Source organism: Pan paniscus, chromosome 3 (genome assembly GCF_029289425.2).
Source record: "Pan paniscus chromosome 3, NHGRI_mPanPan1-v2.0_pri, whole genome shotgun sequence".
Classification (NCBI taxonomy): Eukaryota; Metazoa; Chordata; class Mammalia; order Primates; family Hominidae; genus Pan; species Pan paniscus.
In genome coordinates this window covers 55,776,279-55,800,653 of record NC_073252.2, presented here as the reverse complement: position 1 = coordinate 55,800,653, position 24,375 = coordinate 55,776,279, and the positions used below count along the sequence as shown (strand labels likewise).

Sequence of the window (24,375 nt, the reverse complement as noted above, 5' to 3'; positions counted from 1 at the left end):
TGGCTCTGCCAACTCTCCTGGAAGTTCTCTGTGGCAACTCAATTGCCTGTGGATATTGTGGGGCCTCCTATAGCTAGGATCCCAAAGGTCTGTGGCAAGAGTGGGCCACTCTATGTCTGTTTTACTCACCAATTCTCTTGGAGCCAGTTGGGGCCAGGAATGAGTCTTGGTGTTAGGCAACTTGATTGGGAGTTCCCAGTTTTCTACACTGTCAGCCCTTGGCTATGAATCCTCCCTGTATCCACTCTCAGTGCCTTCTTTCTGAAGATCTGTTTGGAGTATGCTGACCTACTTGATGGTCTTGTCTCTCTTGGTGCAAGAAGCTCTTCCTGTCTGTCTAGTCAGCCACCTGGGCTCTCTGATCTCTAGGTTAAATATTAAAGCCTAGAAAATATTACCAAATTTGGCCCAAACAGTACAAAAGCTATTAAGGCACTCACTATAGAATGAATTAAAATAGTAAGCAGAATACTTTATGTTAACGACATAAATACTAGATAGTTTCAAGATCATTTCTATTGAGTCTTCAAACAATAAATCATTTGTGTCTTGTGAAGTGTGATTCATGAGAAGTGAAGAAGGAGGAGGAGGGGCAGAAACATTATTTCATTCAATTTATAAAACTACGATAGTCATATCAAAACAAGACAAGGACATCAGGAGAATTTAAAAACCTTTGTTCTAGTCTTATTACAAATATTAGCAAATTTAAACCATAGTGTATGAAAAGAATACAAAACAAGAATTCAAAATTTTAAAAATATTACTCATAACCTTCTATAAATGCAGAAAAAAGCAGTTATTAAAAGTGTATACCCATTTGTGTTTTTTTTAAAAAAAAACAACAAAAAAAATTAAAAATCTCATTTCAAGCTATCAATATTTGGTGCTTTAAAAAAATCTAATAAAGGGTATCAACTGAAAATAAATAGAAAAATATATATATATATACTCTGTTGTAAAACACTAGAATTATTCCCATTTATATAAAGGTGGGACAAAGATAACAACTATTACTTATATTTTCCAGCATTGTATTGTTGGTGTTCCTGGCTAATGCAACAAGTTGACAGACATGAGTTAGGAGACAAAGACTTCTAAGAGGAGACGAGGTGGTGTTCTTTGAAGGTATGATAGTTTATCCATAAAGCTCAAGATAATCAACTGATAAAATATTAGAACTAATGAGAAAGTTCAGCAAGGTTGCTGAATACAATAACAACGTAAATATAGGTAGTATCTACAGATATCAATAACATATAATTAGAAAATGTAATAGAAAATATATTCCACTCACAGTAGTAATAAAACTATAAAATTCATTGGAATAAAACTAAACAGAAACAAGAATATAGAAAGAACTTTTCAAATATATAATCAAAGGGAAAAGTCTGAGCGAGTAGAGCTCTAACCCATGTTTTTGCATGGGAGAATTTATTCACGTAAGAATGCTATTATTGCCAAATAAAGCAATAAATTCCATACCATCCAAAGGCTCATGATTTTGCACAGGAGTGGAAAGATTTATTCCACAAAAGCATTATCTTATAAATAATGTGACCATATGTCATGATTTATTTGAAATAGTTCAAAATTATGCCTAGCAACTTGTAATTATTATTAGCATCCACATATTTATAAGAATAAAGATTAATTGGAAGAAAAAGCGTAAGAAGACTTTTTCCTTCTGCTTCTTAGCTTTCCCACTTGCAAGTTGTGTGAGCTTGCTACCTAAGTTATAAGTTACTCAAGCTCTCTGTTCCTCAGTTTCCTTACCTCCGAAGTAGGGATAATAACATCTACATCATATATTGTTCTAAGGTCAAATAGAGATAATACGTGTAAAGCACTTAGAATGCTGACTGACTCAACAAATGTTAATTATTATGAACAGAGTAGTATTTTATTCTGTCTCAAATCATATTATAAAGAACTGGTAATTAAAATTAAAGCATAGGCATAAGAAAAGACAAATATATTAATGGGGAAGGATGAAAAAAAACAGAAACACACATTCGTATGTGTGAATCTATGTAAATAGGGTAGTGTCATTAAACGCTGGGGAAAAACTAAATACTTCAATCAATAGTATTAAAACATTTGACTTCCCATTTAGGAAAAAAATCTAGTTAAACTCCTACTCACCCCATACATACAAATCTATTTCAGACAAGATAAAGAACATAAATTAAAAACAACAAAAATAAAAATTATTGGAGAACTTAATAGAACTTGGTCATAAATTTAGAGCAGGTAGGATTTTCTTAGAAAAGATACACACAAATATACAGACAAATATGCGAGTAAAAATAAACAGAAAAGCTGGACATATATATATATATAATTCCTAAAATCTATGGAACAAGTGTCTCTTAGAGTTAAAATTTTAGCATTTTATTGGGAGAAAATATTTGCATTATACATAACAAAGAATTAGTATGCAGCATATATAAATATGTTTTTAAAAATATGGTTGAAAATACAAAACCCTAACTTTTAAAAGAACAATTTATAGGAAAGGATATTTAAATGGCTAATACACATATAAAAATTGCTCAATGTCACTGATAATCAGACAATTGCAAATTAAAGCAAAACAAGACACTGTTTGCACACATCAGATTGGCAAAAAATGAAAAGCTTGATGATATCAAATGTTGGCAAGGATCCAGGGAAGCACATACTTGCATATGCTGCTGATGAAGTTATGGTTTATTATAGTCCCTCTAGAAGGTAATTTGACAATGTTATGAAATCTGAAAATGTGCACTTCATATGACCTAGAGATTCCATTATTTTTCCAGATATCTAAAAATACCTGACCTGTATATTCAGAAATGTGTATTACAGCTCGTTGGTAATAGTAAATAATTGAAAGCAGCTAAAACGTTCACCAATAGAGGAATAGAGTGTGTACTTATCTCTCAACTCACCAAGTTGTTTACATTAAATATGGACAGCTTTCTGTATGTCAGTTACACCTTAGTAGTTTCAAAATTTTAATCCAAATGTAATCCTATATATATGTGTATATATATGTATACATATATATGTATATTTATGTGTGTGTGTGTGCTGTCTTATTTCTACGTTCTCTATTCTGTTCCATTGGTCTGTGTGTCTGTTTTTGTACCAGTACCATGTTGTTTTGGTTAATGTAACCCTGTAAATATAATTTGAAGTCGGGTAGCATGATGCCTCCGGTTTTGTTCTTTTTGCTTAGGATTGCCTTGGCTATTTGAGCTCTTTTTTGGTTCCATATGAATTTTACAATTGTTCTCTCTAGTTCTGTGAAGAATGTCAACATTCTCAAATCTATAAATTGAATCTATAAATTGCTTTGGGCAGTATGGCCATTTTAATGATATTGATTCTTTCTATCCATGAACATGGAATGTTTTTCCATTTTTTTGTGTCATCTCTGATTTCTTTGAGCAATGGTGAGTAGTTCTCCTTATAGAGATCTTTCACCTCCCTAATTAGCTGTATTCTGAGGTATTATATTTTACTCTTTTTGTGGTAATTGTGAATGGGAGTTCATTCCTGATTTGGCTCTTGACTGGTGTTGTTATATAGGAATGCTAGTGATTTTTGCATATTAATTTTGTATTTTGAGACTTTGAGGAAGTTGTTTTTCAGCTTAATAAGCTTTCTGGCTGAGACTGTGGGGTTTTCTAAATATAGGATCATGTCATCTGCAAACAGGGATAGTTTGACTTCCTATTTAGATGCCTTTATTTCTTTCTCTTGCCTGCATAATTCAGTATATTAAAAGGGCAATGCATCATGACCAAATAAGGTTTATCCCAGAAATCTCAGATTAGTCTAACTTTGAAAATCTGTCCATGTAATTTACCATATTAGCAAACTAAAACAAACAAAAATAAAAATACCTTAATAATCTCAGAAATCACATTTGACAAGATCTATCATCCATTCCTGACAAAAAAAAATTATCAGCAAACTGGGAATAGAAGGGGACTTCCCAACCTGATGAAGAACATCTGTGAAAACCTTACAGTTTTCATACTTAATGGTGAAAGAATGAATGCTTCCCCCTAAGATCAGGAATAAAACAAAGATTTTCCTTCCCACCACATCTATCAGCATTGTATTGGCAGTCCTATTCTATACCATCAGGTAAAGAAAAGTAATATAATGTATACAGACTAGGAAGGAGGAAGCAAAACTGTCTTTGTTTTCAGACATGATTATCTATGTAGAAAATCTAATGTAATCTATGAAAAACCTACTAAAATTATAAATTAGCAAGCTTACAGAATATATGGTCAACATAATGACATAATTATGAATACCTATGTACTCAACCCCTCCAACCCAAGAACTAGACTATTCCAAGTAACTTACGTCTAGTGTGTGCTTCTCCCTTATTCGATTACCATGCTTTAAAAACATTTCAGTATTTCATATATATATTATATTTCATGGATGCATAATATAGATAAAGGAATGAGAAAAAATTAGAGTGTTAGAATATATATCCACTTAGTAAGAGATAAGAATGAGGATTAAGTTTGAGAGATGCTTTATCTATATCTGTTATTCTAATATTTTTAAGGGCAATGAATTTATAGTTCAATTGTTTTAATATTTTTAAGTACAAACTTAAAAAAAAAGACTTGAGGTAAATATTCCAAAGTGCTTATTATTGGTTGAGTTTCAGCAGCGTTAATATTAATGGATTTCTTTTTTTTTTTTTACTACTTTGTTATTTGTTTCTATACCTTAATATGTTATTTAATTTTCTAGAAACAAAAAGTAAATTGATTTATTTGGGATTATGAATGAGAAGTTCTTGTGTACAGTGATTTGAAGGAGTAATAAGAAACCTTCCATATTATCACATGTGGAGATATTAAGATCTATTGGAAAATAAATTCACTGTACATGTGTAACACATTTTAATTGATGAGTATATATCAATTTATAACCCGTATTTCAAGTATTTTAGTTATAACTGAGAGTAAGAACTTTTTTTTTTACTTCATGCTATTGCTGTGGAAGAAATCATGTCAAAACTCAGTGGCTTAAAACAATAGTCATCATTATTCTAACCCACATGTCTATGGTTTGGTGGGGGATTGACACACTAGGCTGAGCTCAGCTAATCTCAGATTGATTCATTCATTTGTTTGTAATTCAACTGGCTTATTTATGTGTCTGCAAGTCTGCCAGGGCTCTGCTCTAATGTGGGTTTGTGTGATGCACTGTAGCTGTTCCACACGTGTCTCATCCTTATCCAGAGACCAGCATACAGGCCCAGATATGACCTTCTCATGGCCATGGCAGAAATGGCAGAGGGTAAGTGGAAACGTGCAAGACCTCTTAATAATGTGTGAATAACTGTGGCATACTCTCAGTGTGGATTGGCTGTGATATTTTTGATGTGCCAGGCAATGTGCTACACACTTTATATACATTATTCATTTACTTCTCTATCCAGTCTTATAAAGGACTGCTATTATCGCAATTATACAGGGAAGGAAACAGGATTACATGGACACTTGTCCAAGGTTATTGAGTTATTAAGCTGGAAAACCTGAAATCTGAACTTGAGCCTTAGATTTTAGCCAAGGAACAAAGGTACCTAGACAAGCACTTAAAATTGCCATGGCTAATATTTTTGTCATGGATACTATTTTTGTCATGAATAATATTAAAATACATTGTATAATAGTACTTTGGTATATCATATGATTTGCTAAGCTTAATATTCTCTATATCAACATTTGTCCAGCAAGATTTCGAGAGCAATACTTTGTATGATGGGTGAAGAAGAAATGCAGTTTGCCTAATTTGCAGATGTGGAGACGTCATTACTATTTTTCTTTTAACAAACAAAGCACCATTTAATTTTTCTTTCAAAGTGCTTTAAATATGTTGAAGTCAATTATTTATGTGTTAGATTCTGATATTTGTATATCTGATTTAATTTTTAGAACAGTTCAGTAATTTGGTAATCAATGATTCAGACCATTGTATCTGTACACATCCATTAAACACTCCTTTCTCAAACTTTATTGACTTTTTCATCACAACCTTTGAAAGTTACTGGAACATAGCAGAAACTCAAGCTTCATCTATGTGGACTCTTATGTTGTTCCAGAGGTTTCATATAAGTATCAAGACATGGTAGGGGCATTTAGTTTTCACTATTATGTTTCTAAACTCCCATCAAATGAGCTAGTCATCATCTGATTTGGTCCTTGTCCAACTGCCTACACATGCACTTGCAGAAGTGCCCCTTTTTGCCCAATTGCTTTAATCTCTCTATTACCCTGTCATCCTTAGGTACACAGGAAATGCTAAGACAGTGTCTAAGGCATCTGCTTTAGCCATCCTTCCATCTATTTAATTATTTGGGACCATACCACCTTTCCAACCACTACACAGGCTATAGGAAGAATATATTTTTGTTTTTGGATTTCCAAAACCAAAACTAGGGATTTTGCCAGTTCTCCAAGACACAGCCCAGGGAGCATTGACTAGCAACATCTCCCTGGGAACCTCTGAAGTCTAAGCTCTCACCACTTCTCCAACTCTCCTGACTTTTCGAACTCAACCCTTCCATTTTCTTGTTTGAGTCTCTGTTCTTCTAAAGCGCTAGGCTTTTGAAATCTTGAAGCTAAGAAGTAAGGTCTCCACTTCTCTCCTGTCTATCACTTTTCTGAGTCAATCAGCACTGAATGCCTTAGCTGCTGCTAGAATGCTTAAAGGTTGTAGGAGAAGGGAAAATCTAAGACTGCATAAGAGGGGAATACTAGGGATTGTAAAAAAGTAATTTGTTTTCTAAATATCAGGCCTCATTTCTTTGTATTATCTAGACTATCTGGCCTTCAGGAGGTACATCGTTGAAAGAAAGAAATTGGACTAATTGGTTTTTCAAGTTGAGCTCTGGGGAACCTAAAGGGATTTGGCTGGTAGCAGAGCTCCCCTCTACCTCTTTTCAACTAATATACCTCTCCTTGCTTTGATCCTTTTACATACTGACCTTGGTAAACAATTTTCCTTTAAATAAATGTTTCTAAAATGTTTGAAACCCATTCCATTCGACTTTAATACTCTGTGAATAACATGGCAGTTGGTAATATAGACCCTTGCCTATTGTCCCTACTGGCCTGCAGTCTCTCCTCATTCCCCAAGTGCACGGGTGTCTGTTTGCAGGAAATACATTTCTTTTTTCTATTCTATTCTATTCTTTTCTTTTCTTTCTTTCTTTTTCTTTCTTTCTTTCTCTTTCTTTCTTCCTTTCTTTCTCCTTTCTTTCTTCCTTTCTCCTCTTTCTTTCTTTTTCTTTCTCCTCTTTCTTTCTTTCTCTTTCTTTCTTTCTTTTCTTTCTTTTCTTTCTTTCTTTTCTTTCTTTCTTCTTTCTTTGACAGCGTATCACTTTGTTGCCTAGGCTGGTGGCGCCATCGTGGCTCACTGTAGCCTCAATCCACTGCCCACCCCTGCCCACCCTGGCTTAAGCAATCTTCCCACCTCACCCTCCCAAGTAGCTACATGCACCACCATGTCCAGCTTTGTTTGTTTGCTTGTTTGTTTGTTGTTGTTTGTAGTGACAAGGTTTCCCTATGTTGCCCAGGCTGGTTTTGAACTCCTGGGCTCTGGCGATCCTCCCACCTTGGCCTCTTAAAGTGCTGGGATTACGGGTGCCCTCAGAGAATAAGGTTTGATTGATGGGAGGAAGAAAAGAGAAGCACACATTTGGACCCCACAGGTCCATTGACTTTGCAGAAATATGGTCCAAGGCAGAAGGTGATGGAACTACTTGAATGATCCTATGAATTTCTGAATATAAGAGGATTCCAAAGCCCTAGACGATCCAATATGGCACAGAGCAGAGCCCTACTGGCCCTGAGCTCTGTAAGGAACCTAGCACCATCCTGGTACCACAAGGAATAGAAGCTTTGGGGGCATTCAGATATTGTCCTTGGCATGAATATTATTCTCATGACAGGCATCATAGGCATATCTGTTCAGATAGGAACCAAAGAAGCCAGAGAAAAGAAAAAGAACAGGAAATGTTCTGTGGTCACTGCCACTGACTCACTGGGTTGTAAACACTTTTTGAGGATTTCTAGAAACAACAGGAGGATACCTGGGAGAAGACACTGAGGTTTTTGTATTACTAATATAGGCTCTATTTATCTAGGATGCATTTAGCCATTATATTACTGTCTGCAAAGCAAATAATGCTGAAGAGTTTTTCCAATCTAGAAAGAAGCATACATTCACACAAATTCCACTCTAATTATTATCTTTATTTATGTAGTAGGACAATTTCCAGCTGAAGAAGTGATCCACCTGAGTAAGCATTTCCATGGTGTTCCTTTTATATCTGAGTTAGAGTTCTGGTTTTGTTCCCAGCCTTACCTCTGACTCATCATTGTGAAACCAAGAAATCATTTAGCCTCTCAGCACCTCAAAATCTTTCTTCTGTGAATGAGGATAATGGGTAAACCTTTTCTTGCTTCACTGAATTGTTGTGAAGTTTAATTAGATAATGTTTACACAGTCCTTTGAACTCTACTAATTAAAGTGATGTGTAAATATGGTGCTTCCTTTTATCAGGATGGCTTGACTGAGCCATTTCATGAAGAGTTACAGATGACTATGATAGGAGTATCCATAGGGAAGTGATTAATTTTTTTTAATTCATGGAAACTCAATTCTGAGATTATCAAATACACATATGAAAATATCCAGTTGCGGCTGTAATTAGTGAGAATAAGGATATAGCCTCCCACTAGCTGAAGAGCTAATGGTCACACCTTCACATTAGGGAAAGCTTAGCTCCTAGGGTGTAGACTAGTGCTCTGTTTGCTTTAGGTATTGCTATCATTTTTTTCTATGTTACCTTTATTCGGTATATTTTTGCCTAGGCAACATTGGTGATTTATTTTATATTTGTCATATAATGAATCACAAAATAGCATATTTACAATCCCTTGATGAGAAAGACATAAACTTTAAAGTAGTGTGAATCTATATAGATGATCCATTGGTTCATTTACTTATCAAAGAGATTTTCACCTGAAACAGAAAAATCTTAGATAAATCAGAAATCTTCTTACTAAGTTTCCCAAGGAGACTGTTTTACTCTAATATTATCATCTCAATTACTTTTGAAATTCTGCATTAGTAAGAAACCCTTTCTTTTGCCAGAAATAAGTTGATAAAAGGATTAATTAGCTTGGGGGGAAAAAACACAAGTTTTTCTCCATAAGCCTTCTTTGTGCGTTAGTGTATAATTATCTTTGTTAGATAGAATTTTCTAAATGATAATATTATAGGTATGTAACAATTCAATTTCGTATGCTACTGAATTACTCAGAATTTGGAGTTAATATAGTTTATTGGAAACTCAGATAACTAATATGGGAGTTTTGAAAACTACTAAATATCATAATGGGAGTTTACAGCAGGAAATGTTTCTATAAAATCTAGTAGCTTGTTTTTTATACTTGTAATGCATAATAAATACATTATATATAATAATAAATAATGTATAAATAATGTATGAATAAATTATGTCTACTTTCATTACCTATGTACTTCAGGGATATGTCTGCTGATGGACCAGCATAACATAAAAGCACTTTGAACTGTTTGAAACTTCAAATTCAGAGTCTGATTTTGTATCTTCTGAAATATATTTTCTGCCTTAAATCCTCACCAGTATGATATGATTAGAATTACACAGAAATTTGAAATTATTTAGGTCCAGGCAGAAGACTTGTGAAAAGTGTGATAGTGCCTTAGTAAACTCTAAGGCATAATAGCAGAGGTGTATTGTTTGATATTTCCAGAAGAAGGCAGATAAGTATAGATTATTTTGATCCAAGGAGACACTAAAGAAAACAAAATACAGATCTAAAACTGTAAAACATGTAGCCTTAGGATGCACAAAGATAAAATAGAATTCAAATTTGCTACCATGGAGAATGAATATTCTATTTACGGACCTAAGGTCCTGAATGAATCTGTATCCCTACACAATGGGGTTTTTAGGTATTCTTTTTTTAAATAGAAAGATAAATGTTAGTTTTAGTCATTAGCTAGTGGTTTTCTTTTTGTCCAAAATTCATTTTATTTTTTTCTTTTTATTATTATTATTATTATTATTATACTTTAACTTCTAGAGTACATGTGCACAACGTGCAGGTTTGTTACATATGTATACATGTGGAATGCTGGTGTGCTGCACCCATTAACTCGTCATTTAACATTAGGTATATCTCATAATGTTTTCCCTCCCCCCTTCCCTCACCCCACAACAGGCCCCGGTGTGCGATGTTCCCCTTCCTGTGTCCAAGTGTTCTCATTGTTCAATTCCCACCTATGAGTGAGAACATGCAGTGTTTGGTTTTCTGTTCTTGCAACAGTTTGCTGAGAATGATGGTTTCCAGCTTCATCCATGTCCCTACAAAGGACATGAATTCATCATTTTTATGGCTGCATAGTATTCCATGGTGTATATGTGCCACATTTTCTTAATCCAGTCTATCATTAATGGACATTTGGGTTGGTACCAAGTCTTTGCTATTGTGAGTAGTGCCGCAATAAACATACATCTGCATGTGTCTTTATAGCAGCATGATTTATAATCCTTTGGGTATATACCCAGTAATGGGATGGCTGGGTCAAATGGTATTTCTAGTTCTAGATCCCTGAGGAATAGCCACACTGTCTTCCACAATGGTTGAACTAGTTTACAGTCCCACCAACAGTGTAAAAGTGTTCCTATTTCTCCACATCCTCTCCAGCACCTGTTGTTTCCTGACTTTTTAATGATTGCCATTCTAACTGGCATGAGATGGTATCTCATTGTGGTTTTGATTTGCATTTCTCTGAAGACCAGTGATGATGAGCATTTTTTCATGTGTCTGTTGGCTGCATAAATGTCTTCTTTTGAGAAGTGTCTGTTCATATCCTTCACCCACTTGTTGATGGGGTTGTTTGTTTTTTTCTTGTAAATTTGTTTGAGTTATTTGTAGATTCTGGATATTAGCCCTTTGTCAGATGAGTAGACTGCAAAAATATTCTCCCATTCTGTAGGTTGCCTGTTCACTCTGATGGTAGTTTCTTTTGCTGTGCAGAAGCTCTTTAGTTTAATTAGATTCCATTTGTCAATTTGGCTTTTATTGCCATTGCTTTTGGTGTTTTAGACATGAAGTCCTTGCCCATGCCTATGCCTTGAATGGTATTACCTAGGTTTTCTTCTAGAGTTTTTATGGTTTTAGGTCTAATATTTAAGTCTTTAATCCATCTTGAATTAATTTTTGTATAAGGTGTAAGGAAGGGATCCAGTTTCAGCTTTCTACATATGGCTAGCCAGTTTTCCCAGCACCATTTATTAAATAGGGAATCCTTTCCCCATTTCTTGTTTTTGTCAGGTTTGTCAAAGATCTGATGGTTGTAGATGTGTGGTATTATTTCTGAGGGCTCTGTTCTGTTCCATTGGTCTATATCTCTATTTTGGTACCAGTACCATGCTGTTTTGGTTACTGTAGCCTTGTAGTATAGTTTGAAGTCAGGTAGCATGATGCCTCCAGCTTGTTCTTTTGGCTTAGGATTGTCTTGGCAGTGCGGGCTCTTTTTTGGTTCCATATGAACTTTAAAGTAGTTTTTTCCAATTCTGTGAAGAAAGTCATTGGTAGCTTGATGGGGATGGCATTGAATCTATAAATTACCTTGGGCAGTATGGCCATTTTCACAATATTGATTCTTCCTATCCATGAGCATGGAATGTTCTTTCATTTGTTTGTATCCTCTTTTATTTCATTGAGCAGTGGTTTGTAGTTCTCCTTGAAGAGGTCTTTCACATCCCTTGTAAGTTGGATTTCTAGGTATTTTATTCTCTTTGAAGTATAGCTAGTAGTTTTAAGAGGGTATTATGTAAGTTCAGATAGAGGTCAGTCTGAAGCTGGATAGATGTAGCCCCAATAATGTTGATGATAATACCAAAGTTTTACCCACAAAAATTCTGGCATCGCTTTGATATCTTCAATTTGGGCTTGATTTGGATACAAAGGTATTGGTAAGTCTACGTCGCTATCGAAACTAGCTATGAATAGGGCATCCTAAGGGATTTTAAGAAAGAGATAAATCAGGACATCATTTAATCTGGCAACTCCCCTTTCAGAGTATCAAATTAACAGGTGTGGGATCACGGAGGAGGAAAGACTGTATTTCTGTTCTAAGCCTGGACATAAGGAATGTTTAGGAGTTATTGGAAATGCCCACCACCTGCATAGTATGTTTATTCCAAGGGGACTGTTGAATAAGAATAGAAGAGTTTAAGGCTAATATGGTCATACCTATATCAATCAAAAGGTTGTTCTTTTAACATTATAAGAAATTCTCCTTGTGAATTTAAGGGTAAAATGAGAAACTGGGCATTTGATTTCCTTTAAAGCACTTCCATTTTTACATCCTTCATTTTTTCCCTTTATTTTTAATATATTAACTTTTTTGTCAGTGTTCTTTCTGTTTACAGTATCTGCAACTGGCTTTACCGAGTAACTCCCTGTTCAGGGAGTATTTAATGATTGGTAATACCGGACTGTTTTATCTGTAGGGGCCTGAATTTGATTTAAGACTTATTTGATTTTTGTGCCAAGTCCCTTTCAAAATGTTCAACAGGGTGCTAGAGGTCTGGCAATAGACTGTTTCCCGTTTCTGCTTTTTCTTGTGTTTTAACTCTTTTATTTCTGGCTTAAGGTCATTCACAAGAAAATGAGCAGAAAGTGAGGCTTCATCTGAATCAGTGTTTACTTCTGAATTCTGTCAAAAGGTGTCAAATAACCTATCCTTGAACTCCCTAATGAACTGATTCTTTCTTTGCTTATAGGACTGAATCAGAGTCCAATCTATGTTCACAGGAATGATTTGGGGGATAGCTTCCAAAAGACATTCAAAATCTACAGCTTGCAAAATCCCTCTGATTTCTTATGCAATTAGGAATCTTTGTATTATGCCTTTTTATCCAGTTCTTTTGTATCTGGGCATATGAAGTAATAGATATCGATTTGAGGAGTATGGGTTTTACATTCCTAAAACTATTCCTGATGTCTCTGCAAATTTTATCGTGGTGAGGCTTTGGGTACATTTTAATAATGGCTTTTAGCTCAGAATGAGATGAAGTCTTAAAATTAACAATAAGAGTTTTTTTCTGTTCTGACAGGGGCTTAACTTTATAAAATAATGCACTTTAGGAGTTTCTGGACAGCCAGAAGAAAGGGGGAACAAGTCAGAAGGAGATGGAGAAACACTCTGGGAGAAGAAGAATAATAGGATAAAGGCCATTAAGTTTGTGTTGAAGTTTGAAGGAATCTAAAAGAGATTAAGTATTTCACTTTTATTTTTTTGCCTCAACAAAGGAATCTTTTAAGGGAATCATTTTGAAGTCTGAATAATTTTGAATACTTCCTCAAACACATTAACAATGCAGATCATTGGATGTTTGAAGTTTTATTCCTTTATGTTCTAAGGCACCTCTCAAATGTACACTTTTGTTCATATCAAAACGCCTTGAAAATGTCTATTATAATTCTAAATTATCTTTAGTGAAACTAAGCCATTTAGAAAGATAATAAATATAAGAATTTGTGTTATGGTACAAATACATGTACAAAGAAAGAGTCTGTCAGAGGGGGAATGGTCTTCGGTTTAAACTGAGCCAAGTCCAGCAGAGTCTAGGAACCATCAGGTGAAAGTACTGCTGTGTACCTCCTGCCTCAGCCCCCCATGGCCTGATGGCTGGGCCTTCTCCAGGTGCAAACCTCACACGTGCAGTTTTCACAGATAGTAAGGTTTGGAGAGATTTCACGAGACAGACTGGGAAAAGCACTCATAAGATTTTGGTAAGTGGCCTCAGGCAAAATTTTTCCAGAGTTTTCCATAGTTCAGAGGAACTTTCTGAATTTCTCAGTCCTCAAGAACAGTTTGATTTTTTTTTTTCTTTTTTCAAGTAGAGATGGGGTTTCACCATGTTGGCCAGGCTGGTCTCAAACTCCTGACCTCAAGTGATACACCTCCTTCAGCCTCCCAAAGTGCTGGGATTACAGGCATAAGCCACTATACCCAGCCTGTCAAAATCAGTTTGAGGATGGATTTATCTGGTTTACACCCATTCCCTTTCTGTGAACTTTGCTTTTATAGAGATACAAAAAAATGATAGGGATAGAGATATATAGTGTAGTTAATAATAAAACTGATTTCTACCAAGGATAAAAGTTATTCAAATTTGGTCAATCAGAGGATTCCTTAAAAAGGGCTTCTTATTCATAGAAGACAAAATAAATGCAGTTCATGGGGAACTTTAAATAACAAAATGTATAAGAGGTCAGACTCAATGTGAGCCATACCTCATCATAACAGTAGGAGAGACCAACAACTCCTTATCCTAGCAGGAAGTTCAAAATGCCACAAGGCACTCCTGCTTTTTGACTCAAGTCTTGGATCATTTACAACAGAAGTTCTTGACTAGATCTTTGTGGATCTTTAAGATTATTGAATGCTGGTTCCCCAAAAAAATCACCGAAACAATTCAATGATATGACAAATCTTAGTTTATGGTTACTGTAGCATGGGTGAGAACTGCATTGACAGAGCCTTAGTAGCAGTGGTATGCTGAAGCTTGCTCCACCAGCCTGTGAGATTGATTCTGAGCATCTCTTCCGCAATCCATGTTCAGTGAGGTCACATTAGTAGCTTGAAGTCAGCCATGGTAGGACTATTTATGTTGTAGAAATCATCAAATTCTACACATCAGAGATAGTTTTTCTCCTGGAGAGCCAGTTAAACTTAGTAACATGTTAGGGTGTGGGGGCAAAGTTGAAATATTTATAAGATGTTAGAGTTTGTTTCAAAGCAAGTCTTTATTTTTTAATTTTTCTACTTTAAGTTCCAGGATACATGTGCAGAATGTGCAGGTTTATTACATAGGTATCCGTATGCCATGGTGGTTTGCTGCACCTATCAACGCATCACCTAGGTTTTAAGCCCTGCATAGGTTAGCTATTTGTCCTGATGCTCACCCCACCCCCAACAGGCCCCAATGTCTGTTGTTGCCTTTCCTGTGTCCATGTGTTCTCATTGTTCAACTCCCACTTATGAATGAGAACATGCGGTGTTTGGTTTTCTGTTCCTGTGCTAGTTTGCTGAGGATGATGGCTTCCAGCTTCATCCATGTCCCTGCAAAGGACATGATCTCGTTCCCTTTTGTGGCTGCATAGTATTCCACAGTGTATATTTACCACATTTTCTTTATCCAGTCCATCATTGATGGGCATTTGAGTTGGTTCCAAGTCTTTGTTATTGTAAATAGTGCTGTGATAAATATATGTGTGCATGTGTCTTTATGATAGAATGATTTATAATCCCTTGGATATATACCCAGTAATGGGATTGCTGGGTCAAATGGTATTTCTGATTTTAGATCCTTGAGGAATCACCACACTGTCTTCCACAATGGTTGAACTAATTTATATTCCCACTAATAATATAAAAGGGTTCCTATTTCTCCACTGCCTCACCAGCATGTTACTTCTTGACTTTTTAGTAATTGCCTTTCTGACTGGTGTGAGATGGTATCTCATTCTGCTTTTGATTTGCGTTTCTCTAATGATCAGTGATGTTGAGCTTTTTTTTTATGTGTATGTTGGCCACATAAATGTCTTCTTTTGAGGAGCACCTGTTCATATCCTTTGCCCACTTTTTGATGGGGTTGTTTGTTCTTTTCTTGTAAATTTTTTAAAATTCCTTGTAAACTCTGGATATTAGACCTTTGTCATATGGTAGATTGCAAAAATTTTCTCCTATTCTGTATGTTGCCTGTTCACTCTGATGATAGCTTCTTTTGCTGTGCAGAAGCACTTTAGTTTATTTACATCCCATTTGTCGATTTTAGCTTTTGTTGCAATTGCTTTTGGTGATTTCATTATAAGTCTTTGTCCATGCCTATGTCCTGAGTGGTATTGCAAAGCAAGTCTTTTAACATGCCTTATGGAGGCTTGCTTAGAATTGGATGATTATAATATGAAAGTTTAGGATTGGTGGATACAAAGAGAGGGTTTTGAAGCAAGGGTTTCAAAACATTCTACAGAATCAGCTGTTTGATGCTACCTACTGAAACATCAAAAGATTTGATATTCATTAAATGAGTTTTTCTTAAGTTCCTGCGACAAAATCACTTTCATCTTTCATCTTTCTGAGCAAGAGTTTCCTTGAGTAAGAAAGTTATGTAGATGAGGACAGCTGAATAATAAAATAATGTTAATATTACAGCTTTTAATATATAAGCTATGTGAGCATAGATGGTTTTGGTTCTCACATATAACGCTTGAGCCCTCAAATTATGTATAAAAATTAAGGATTGGTTCTATGGAATTATGATAGCAACAACAGAAAAAGTAAAGCTCATAGGAATAATTCACTTGAAATCATTCATTTTCAACTCTAACAAAAAGAAAAATATCCGGATTGTGCATCCTAATGGTATATGTCTTTTATTTATCTAATATTTAAATCGATTTTGATTCTGTTTTATCCAATGACAAGAATTTATATTGCATTTGTATACTTGGGGAATTAAACACATCAAGTCTAAGAACTTTCTTTCCAATATCTATAAAAATACACTGATTGAGCAACTATATGCTTCCGATCATTTGCCTCTACGAGACAGCAATGTAAGTAGACTACTTAGTGTATTTAACATAACTAAAATAGAGATTTTGTATGTCTGTCATAATTCCAACCATTAAATATAATTTATATAATTATCTTCTTAAGTAGAATGAATGATAGAGTCAAAGGTCAACACAACTTCAGAAATGAATTACTTGGGAAAAGAAAGAGGAGTTTTTTTTTAGTTCGAAAGGACAAAGGAGAATGTTTAAATCATAGAATTGAAAGGCATAACGAATACAGAAGTTTGTGAGTCTGGCAGAAGCTTAGAGAAGACCTAGATGCTTCTGCAGTCCAAACACCATGAGGACAGCATGGAGGAGCAAAATGGGTCCCAGTACCTCTATCGCTTGCATAAGAATGGTGAGACAGAACACTCACACAAATCAGCCAAAGCAGATTTTTTTTTTCACAGATATGCAGCAAGAATAAACAGAAGCCTAGAATCCTTGGTGAGCCAGCTTCCCAAGGCTCAGGAAACTGCCGAGGGCGAATGGGGTCTTATCTGTGCTTGCCCCATTGTGACACAGCTGAGGGAACTCAATACACCCTAGATACCACTTGAATTGCTGAGCTGAAGCACTGAGGAACATCCCGTTCTAAGAGGGAGGAGGACATAGCCTAGGTTGTACCCAACACTTTCTCTTTATCTCAAGATGCCCCACTGTAGTTACTAGGATGCCCCATTCTAGAACTAGAATGGGATAAACAGAAAGTCACTGTTAAGTGGCAGGGGAAAGAGCTGGGGCAGCCAAGGTCATCTGGGGATTTGTCCTCCTCCAACTAACCTTCCCAGTTCAATCCCTTCTTTATTTTGAATATTGCTAATAAGGAATAAGGACAATATACAGCTTCTCTTTGTGGTATATTATATTATCCTTAGAATATTCTTTATACTGAGCTAAAAGATACTCCCTCCCTTTGTGTTTTTTCCTTTCTTCTCTCCAAAACCATATAGAGTAAAATCTTCCTGATTTGCAGTTTAACATATTGAAGAAACTACTATAGTTATTGGGGTTTTCTCGTTTTGTTTTTAGGTGTATGCATTTGTTTGTTTGTTTGTTTGTTTCTGAGATAGGTAGCCTAAGTTCATTTAACCATTCCTCTAGTGCAGAGGGTTTCACTGTGTGGTCAGTGCACTGGTGATGGTCTGTGACTATTTCTTACCCTCTGCACATATGTTATAGGTCTGCAAGAAGATAGGGAGCTTGCACCAAACTATAAATCAACACACCACTTATTTCACTGAAAAATTCTTGCTACAAAAAAAAATAAAGTTAGCTGAATTAAACTGTGTTTATTGAGATAGTTGCTTTATGTTGTAGCACAAGATTTTATCTTATTGCAGATCACTAATAAGGAATTGAACCAGCTAGTTTGATAGCAAGTGATAAGAATTTGACATGATTTCTAGACTGATTCTAACCATTCTTCCCTAGACCAGCCTCCGAAGTACAACCAACTATTCCAGAGAGTTTGCTAAAAATATATTGGAAAATATTACATCCTTGTATCTGGAGACCATCTTAGTTTTGTATTGAGTTTTTAATCAAGTAGAGCACTTCATGAGAATTATACATTTGTTCCCATTCAGATTCTTCTTGATACTTACAATCCGTCATTCCAAAATTACAGCCCAGTAACCATTCTGTCCAATTTGATGTCATTTGCAAATATGGGCTATGTAGCTACTGGTATGTTAAAAAACAAAACAAACAACTACCTTTAAAAAAAATTTTTCCTGAGTCCATGGCTCAGCTGATCAGTTATTGTGACCTTGACTCACTCATTTCTGATGATCTTTCTGGGGCCCGATCAAGCATCTGCCATCACTGGTTGTTGGCAGGGGGCTGATCAGTCTATTATGGCCTCAGCTAAAGTGACTCAGCTTTCCTCTATGGTTCTTGTATCCTTCAGTAGGCTAGCTTGGGCTTGTTTTCATGGCCATGACGTGGTTCCAAGAGAGATAAGAAGCACACAAGACCTTTGTAAGGATCAGTCCCACCGCTGGCCTAGAGTAAAGCAGAAAAAAGGTGAAAATGCATCTGGAGGAGAACAAAGATAAAACCATCACAATGCCAATGTGTTCTTCCAAATTATTTATTATAATTTGAACATGGTATTGACAAATGCTTTTCACAGAAGACCTCAATAGACCTTACAAATGCATTGGTCAACAGTTTTGTAATATGTTATTTAGCTACCTATGACTCTACCAATAGATGCTTTCATCTAACCTACATTTTTCCATTCATAAGAGTTCAGTGAAAAGTTTTCTAAAATTTGATGCTGTAATTAAGAAATTACCTATCGTTTTCTGAACACAAATGACCATCACTGTATTATTTATAATAGCAAAATATTAGAAACACTGCAGGAATGAATACATTTTTATGGTAATCCATACAATTAATTAGTTCATATGGCTCCTAATTTTCAAATGAAATGGGAAAATGCTCACATTTTAATTTAATGACAGAGTGGTAAGATACATAGTGAGACACAACATTAAGGAAATACAGGTTTCATATTTTATATTTAATATATAAATATTTTGAAATCCTAGAAAGGAATACACTAAAAATACTAATACTTATTTTCTTTGGATAGTAAGATAACAGTGATTTTTATTTTCATGTTAAATTTTTATATATTTTCCAAATTTTCTACAGTGGATATATAAAGCATCATTATCCAAAACAGACAAATATTTAAAGTTTTTTTCCATTTTGTAATTTTCCTGGGAATTAAAATCAAGCTCACACTTTCCTCTATTTTGAAAATTTTGCCATTTGTTCATTGCCATTTAATATTCTCTGAGATGTTATAATAATCAGAGGGAGATTGGGATCTTTGCCATTAGCATAGTAGCTGGACTGTAATAACTATTTTATGAATATTTTTATCTTGAACTTTTTTCTGCAGCTATACTCAACATATGTCTTCTTTTTCTATTGGATGCCAAGAAGAAACAGGATTTTATGACTATCTGGAGCAATGCATAGTACCTATGTCAGAACCAATAAAAAAGATAAGTTCTATATCACAGGATAGGAAAGCAAGGGAAAAATATATCTCAAACACTGGTGACTCTTCCGTTACATCATTATGAGACTAAGGAAGCTATCCTACAGCTATATCTATGTTGACACTGACCATTTGTTTATAGCCTTTAAACTCTTGCTAGCAGTAAAAATCATGTTACAAGGTGACATTTAAGCCACCCGTAATGCTTAAATGGATAGTACAGGTGCTAGAATGTCTCTAACAATGCAGTGGGTAGGCTTTTCCTGCAGGAGATCTAGAATACGAATGTGAGAACATCACCTACCGACACCATGTCCACTAGAAGCATTGTGATAGAATGATAAAGATGATCACAGAGTCTTTGATTCTCCTCCCATTGAGAAGTGGAGTCTCTGTTCCTCCTCCTGATCTGAGTGGACTGTGTTACTTCTTGACCAATAGTATATGACAGAAGTGACATTATGCTGGTTTCCCAGTCCAAGCATTAAGAGGCTGGTAACTAATACTTCTTGTCTCCTGGAACACTCACTCTTGGAAGCCAGCTGCCAAGCTGTGAGAAACCAAGCCCCATGAAGAGTTCATGCATATGTGTTCCAGTTGACAGCCTTAGCTATGCTCCCAGCCAATCACAAGCATCCACTGCAACCATGTGAGTGAGTCCTTTTAGCCTGGTCATGTCTTTAGATGACTCTAGCTTCAGACACTATCTGACTCCAATTACATGAAAGATCCTAAGCCAGATGCATCCAGATGAACTCAGTCAACCCACAGAACCATAAGACATAATAATAAATTGTTGCTTTAATCTATTAAATTTGTGATTGGATTGTTCAATGTTTTTTTTTAAAAAACTGGAACATTAACCATTGTTAGCTGGTACTGTTGTATTTGAAACAAAACTTGAAAATAATTGCAGGAAATAGATGGTTGCATAAGATCTCTGTATAATGTTGCATAAGACCAATAGTGAGGAGAGCTTACTATACATGACACCTTTCAGAATCATATACGGACATCGTGATTCAAAGAAACCAAGAAAAAATAAAAAGAAAGCTCAAGGTAGCACTTAGCACTGCACATTTGGAGTTGATGAGATGCCATTATGAGTATGGCACTTTACTGTTTATGACAACCCTGGGGAATATGAATTATTATTATCTTCATTCTTTCTTTCCCCCTCCCTTCCTTTCTATCTCTCTCCCTTCCTCCCTCCCTTCCTCCCTTTTTTCTTTCCCTCCTTCCGATTTCCAAGTTGCTTTCACTGTGCTCCACTCCACCACACCTCAGCAGGAGCCTGTCTCATGTCCGCAATCTCCCCATGCCATTCATAGTATGTGACATACAAAAGGATGCTGCTCAAGCAGGTATCCCTGTGATGTCAGGTGAGCCATCTCTGAAGTGAGAGGCTAGCTCCTGCAGGATTTCATCCTCAGAAGTCCTTATGTGCTGCCTTAATCATCTTTGTTCTTCTCTCGGATCAGAAATCATCAATGGCCTGTTTTTTAAGGAACAATGTATTACACATACATATGTGTGTGTGTGTGTGTGTGTGTGTGTGTGTGTGTGTATTTTTAAAGCCTACCAAAACAGATATGTACACCTTTGTTATGCTGAAGGACAAACAACTCTTTTTGTTTTCAGGTATTCCAAAGTTGATTACGTCTGATATGGTTAAAGAAGGTGCTGCTGTAATTGATGTGGGTATCAACTATGTCCACGATCCAGTGACAGGAAAGACAAAATTAGTTGGAGATGTGGACTTTGAAGGTAATAAACCAATATCTTTTAATAGGTGAAGAAGATAAAAAAATTCCACCTTACATATTTTAAAAATAGAGAAGTTTCATTTATGGAGGAATTATTAACTTATTAATCATCACCTCTTTCTTCTGAGGGAAAAGATTTTAATCAGACTTAAATATTTACTTTCTCCCTCCCTCTCTCTTTCCCTCCCTTTCATCCTTCCTTTCTTCCTTTTCTCCCTCTCTTCTAATTGTTTCATTAATATTTGGTTTAGGGATCAAATTTCTTGTAGTACAGTTTTTATTGATAGAATACAGCTGGCCTTTTATAGACCTGGGCATAGTTTTGAATTTTGGGAGTTGACATCTTACTCTACGCTTAGTCAAATATGCTGTATGCTCAGCCATTCACTCTTAGAGCCAGAAGGCACCTTAGGGTGTGTCTGCCAACCCTAACTACATTTCAGATCTAGGTAGTTATCTAGATAGTTGAAGTCAGTGTTTTTCACTTGTGTTTTAGAGAGAATAAAGAAAAGGAACTAAGCTAAAGTTTTTGTGGTCAATGAAAGATACAAGGCAACAAATATGTAGTAGTAAAAAAAAAAATTCTAACCCAGTCTTCTCTTTACAAAAGGGGAAACTGGGCCCCAGTACTTCTAGATGCCTGACCTGCTAATCTGATTTTACTTCCGTCATCTTTGTCATATATTTACCTGCATTCAGATTTTCAGTGTGCCTAGGAGTCTTAGATGTCTATGAAGGCATGAATATAGTAAAGTTAAGTGGTGACATTTTTATGTTAGAAATATTTTTTGTATAAGAGTGATTATTCTGGCCAAAAAATACAGTGCCACATCAAGAACTTTGTTAGTTATAGGTGTGTCCTTCTTACAGAGAAACTGAAAAGAATAGGTGATGCCATTTTAAAAATAATTTAGATTTTGATTTTTCACTTAGAACCTGGTCATCAGGTGATGGTTTACCCAAGTTCTAGCATATTGTTGAATAAAATAGAAAATGCAGATAGTTAGAAGTGTCCTAGGGTACTGGCCCTATATATGTGAGATTTTAAGATACATCAGGGACCAGATCCAAGTAAGCCATTTGAGCCTAAAAGAAAAAGAAAACCATAAGGACACATATGTGCAACAATGCGTTCTAGAGACAAAATGGTGTAAATAAGAGCAAAGTACAGATGTACCTTACCAAAGAAAACACTGCTGCCCTCATTGACTCTAATACATAGGGTCTCTGACATGGTTGGAACTCTATTCTAGCAAGGATGGCTCTTGACATGAACATGTCTATCTGTATGTATATACATATGTCTGTGTGTGTGTTGTGTACATGCTGAAATCACTAGGGAATGACCTCATTTATTTATTTAATCTTCCATGTTCAATCACTTAGGCCAGATATGAGTAACTTATTTGAATTTCTCAACTTGAAAGAGTAAAGTGCATTTTATTTTAAAACCTGGCCTTACTTATTTTCTTTACTGTCATTCTGTTTCTTGATAACATTATAGTTATGCATTCATTGCAAAATTACCACATTTGTGATGCACCCAGATGTCATTGACAACATGAGATAACCAGCTTGAGGCAAGAAAAGCAGGGATGTTTGCAGTTCACAGCCTTGACTGCCGGTAAGGCAAGCTTACCCAGCAGTTCAGTCCAGTGCATTTTACAAGACTCTTCTCTCATAGAGTATTTTTTTGGTCTCATGTCACTTCCATGCTTTCTTCTTTTTTAAGTAAGAATGTTTTTTACTGAAAGTAAAAAGTATTCTGAAAGCAATTTTTACATGAGCATTTTTGGTGGGTGTATATGCTTAGGAGCACATATACTCACTTCATGTCACATGAAGTCTAACTTGTTAATGACTATTAAATCAAATTGTAGTTCTGTGTATCTAAGTATATATAAAAATTTTAAAAGGAGATGGAAAAGAGACAAAGATATGAGATGAACAGGGCTGGGAGACCTAGCCTGTTGCCCTATAGCTTTGCCACCTCACTAGCTGTCAGTGTTATCAGTTAAATGATAGCAATTATATTAGTGGCTCCATTCAGCTGTACTGTTTGGCGTATCTTGGACATCCAACAGAGCATTACCAAACGATCGTGTAAAAGCACAGAAACTTTCACCTGGAAGGTCGAGCTTTTCTAATCCTCTCATAAAAGACACCCATATGATTAGTTGTATCTAGCTTGCCAGCCTGCTGGTTCATGGAGCAAGAGTACTAATGAGGACCTGGACTTGGTAAAGAAGGCCTTGCCAGTGAGGCCATGACTCAGCCACCCATAGGAGCAGGCAAGTGATAGGTTTTGACATGTTGCTCTTCAAGTTGTTCATCAGGACTTAACCTGAGGTGAGGGATGATCCCCCAACTGAGAGGGAGGAACTTTAAGATCGGTTATGCCACAAAACTCGTAAGTAATATTTGGCTTCAAATTGCCACAGGGAAAGTGTGGTGGCTGCTTTGTGAGTATCGGTGAAAAGTTTCACTATAACTATAGCCAAGATAAACAAAACAGATGTAGATAAAATCAATCGTTGAAGTAAATCGTCCTTGCAGAAATCTTTGTTTCATTAGTAAAGAAAACTGGGTGACCCAGTTAAAAGTAGGTAACATTGATGGGAATGAATTATCCACATAAATAAACAAAATGGCTGTGACGGAAAGGATGACAATGTCCCAGAGGATGTAAAAAACTTCACATTAAAGGAATCTGCAGTGATATTTCATGCCATTCAAAGGGCAAAGGATAAAATGTTGGAAGCTGATTCATACTTAGAAAGGAATCTGCCAGTTCACCAAGGCATAGAAAAGATGCTTGCTCCTTCTAACTGGTGTGAGATGGTATCTCATTGTGGTTTTGATTTGCATT

General features: G+C 35.7%; 1 protein-coding gene across 6 annotated transcripts in view; it reads left to right on the top strand.

Annotated features, from left to right (window-relative positions):
- MTHFD2L (methylenetetrahydrofolate dehydrogenase (NADP+ dependent) 2 like) overlaps positions 1-24,375 on the top strand; it is a 146,002-nt gene that overhangs the window by 102,955 nt on the left and 18,672 nt on the right. For 5 of the 6 annotated variants that reach the window (XM_003832325.6, XM_063603556.1, XM_063603555.1 and 2 more), the window contains one exon: positions 21,382-21,507. The exons of the other annotated variant lie outside the window; for it this stretch is intronic. In XM_003832325.6, the coding sequence (XP_003832373.2) occupies positions 21,382-21,507 (126 nt within the window). The remainder of the gene's footprint in view (positions 1-21,381; positions 21,508-24,375) is intronic. 6 annotated transcript variants of the gene reach the window in all.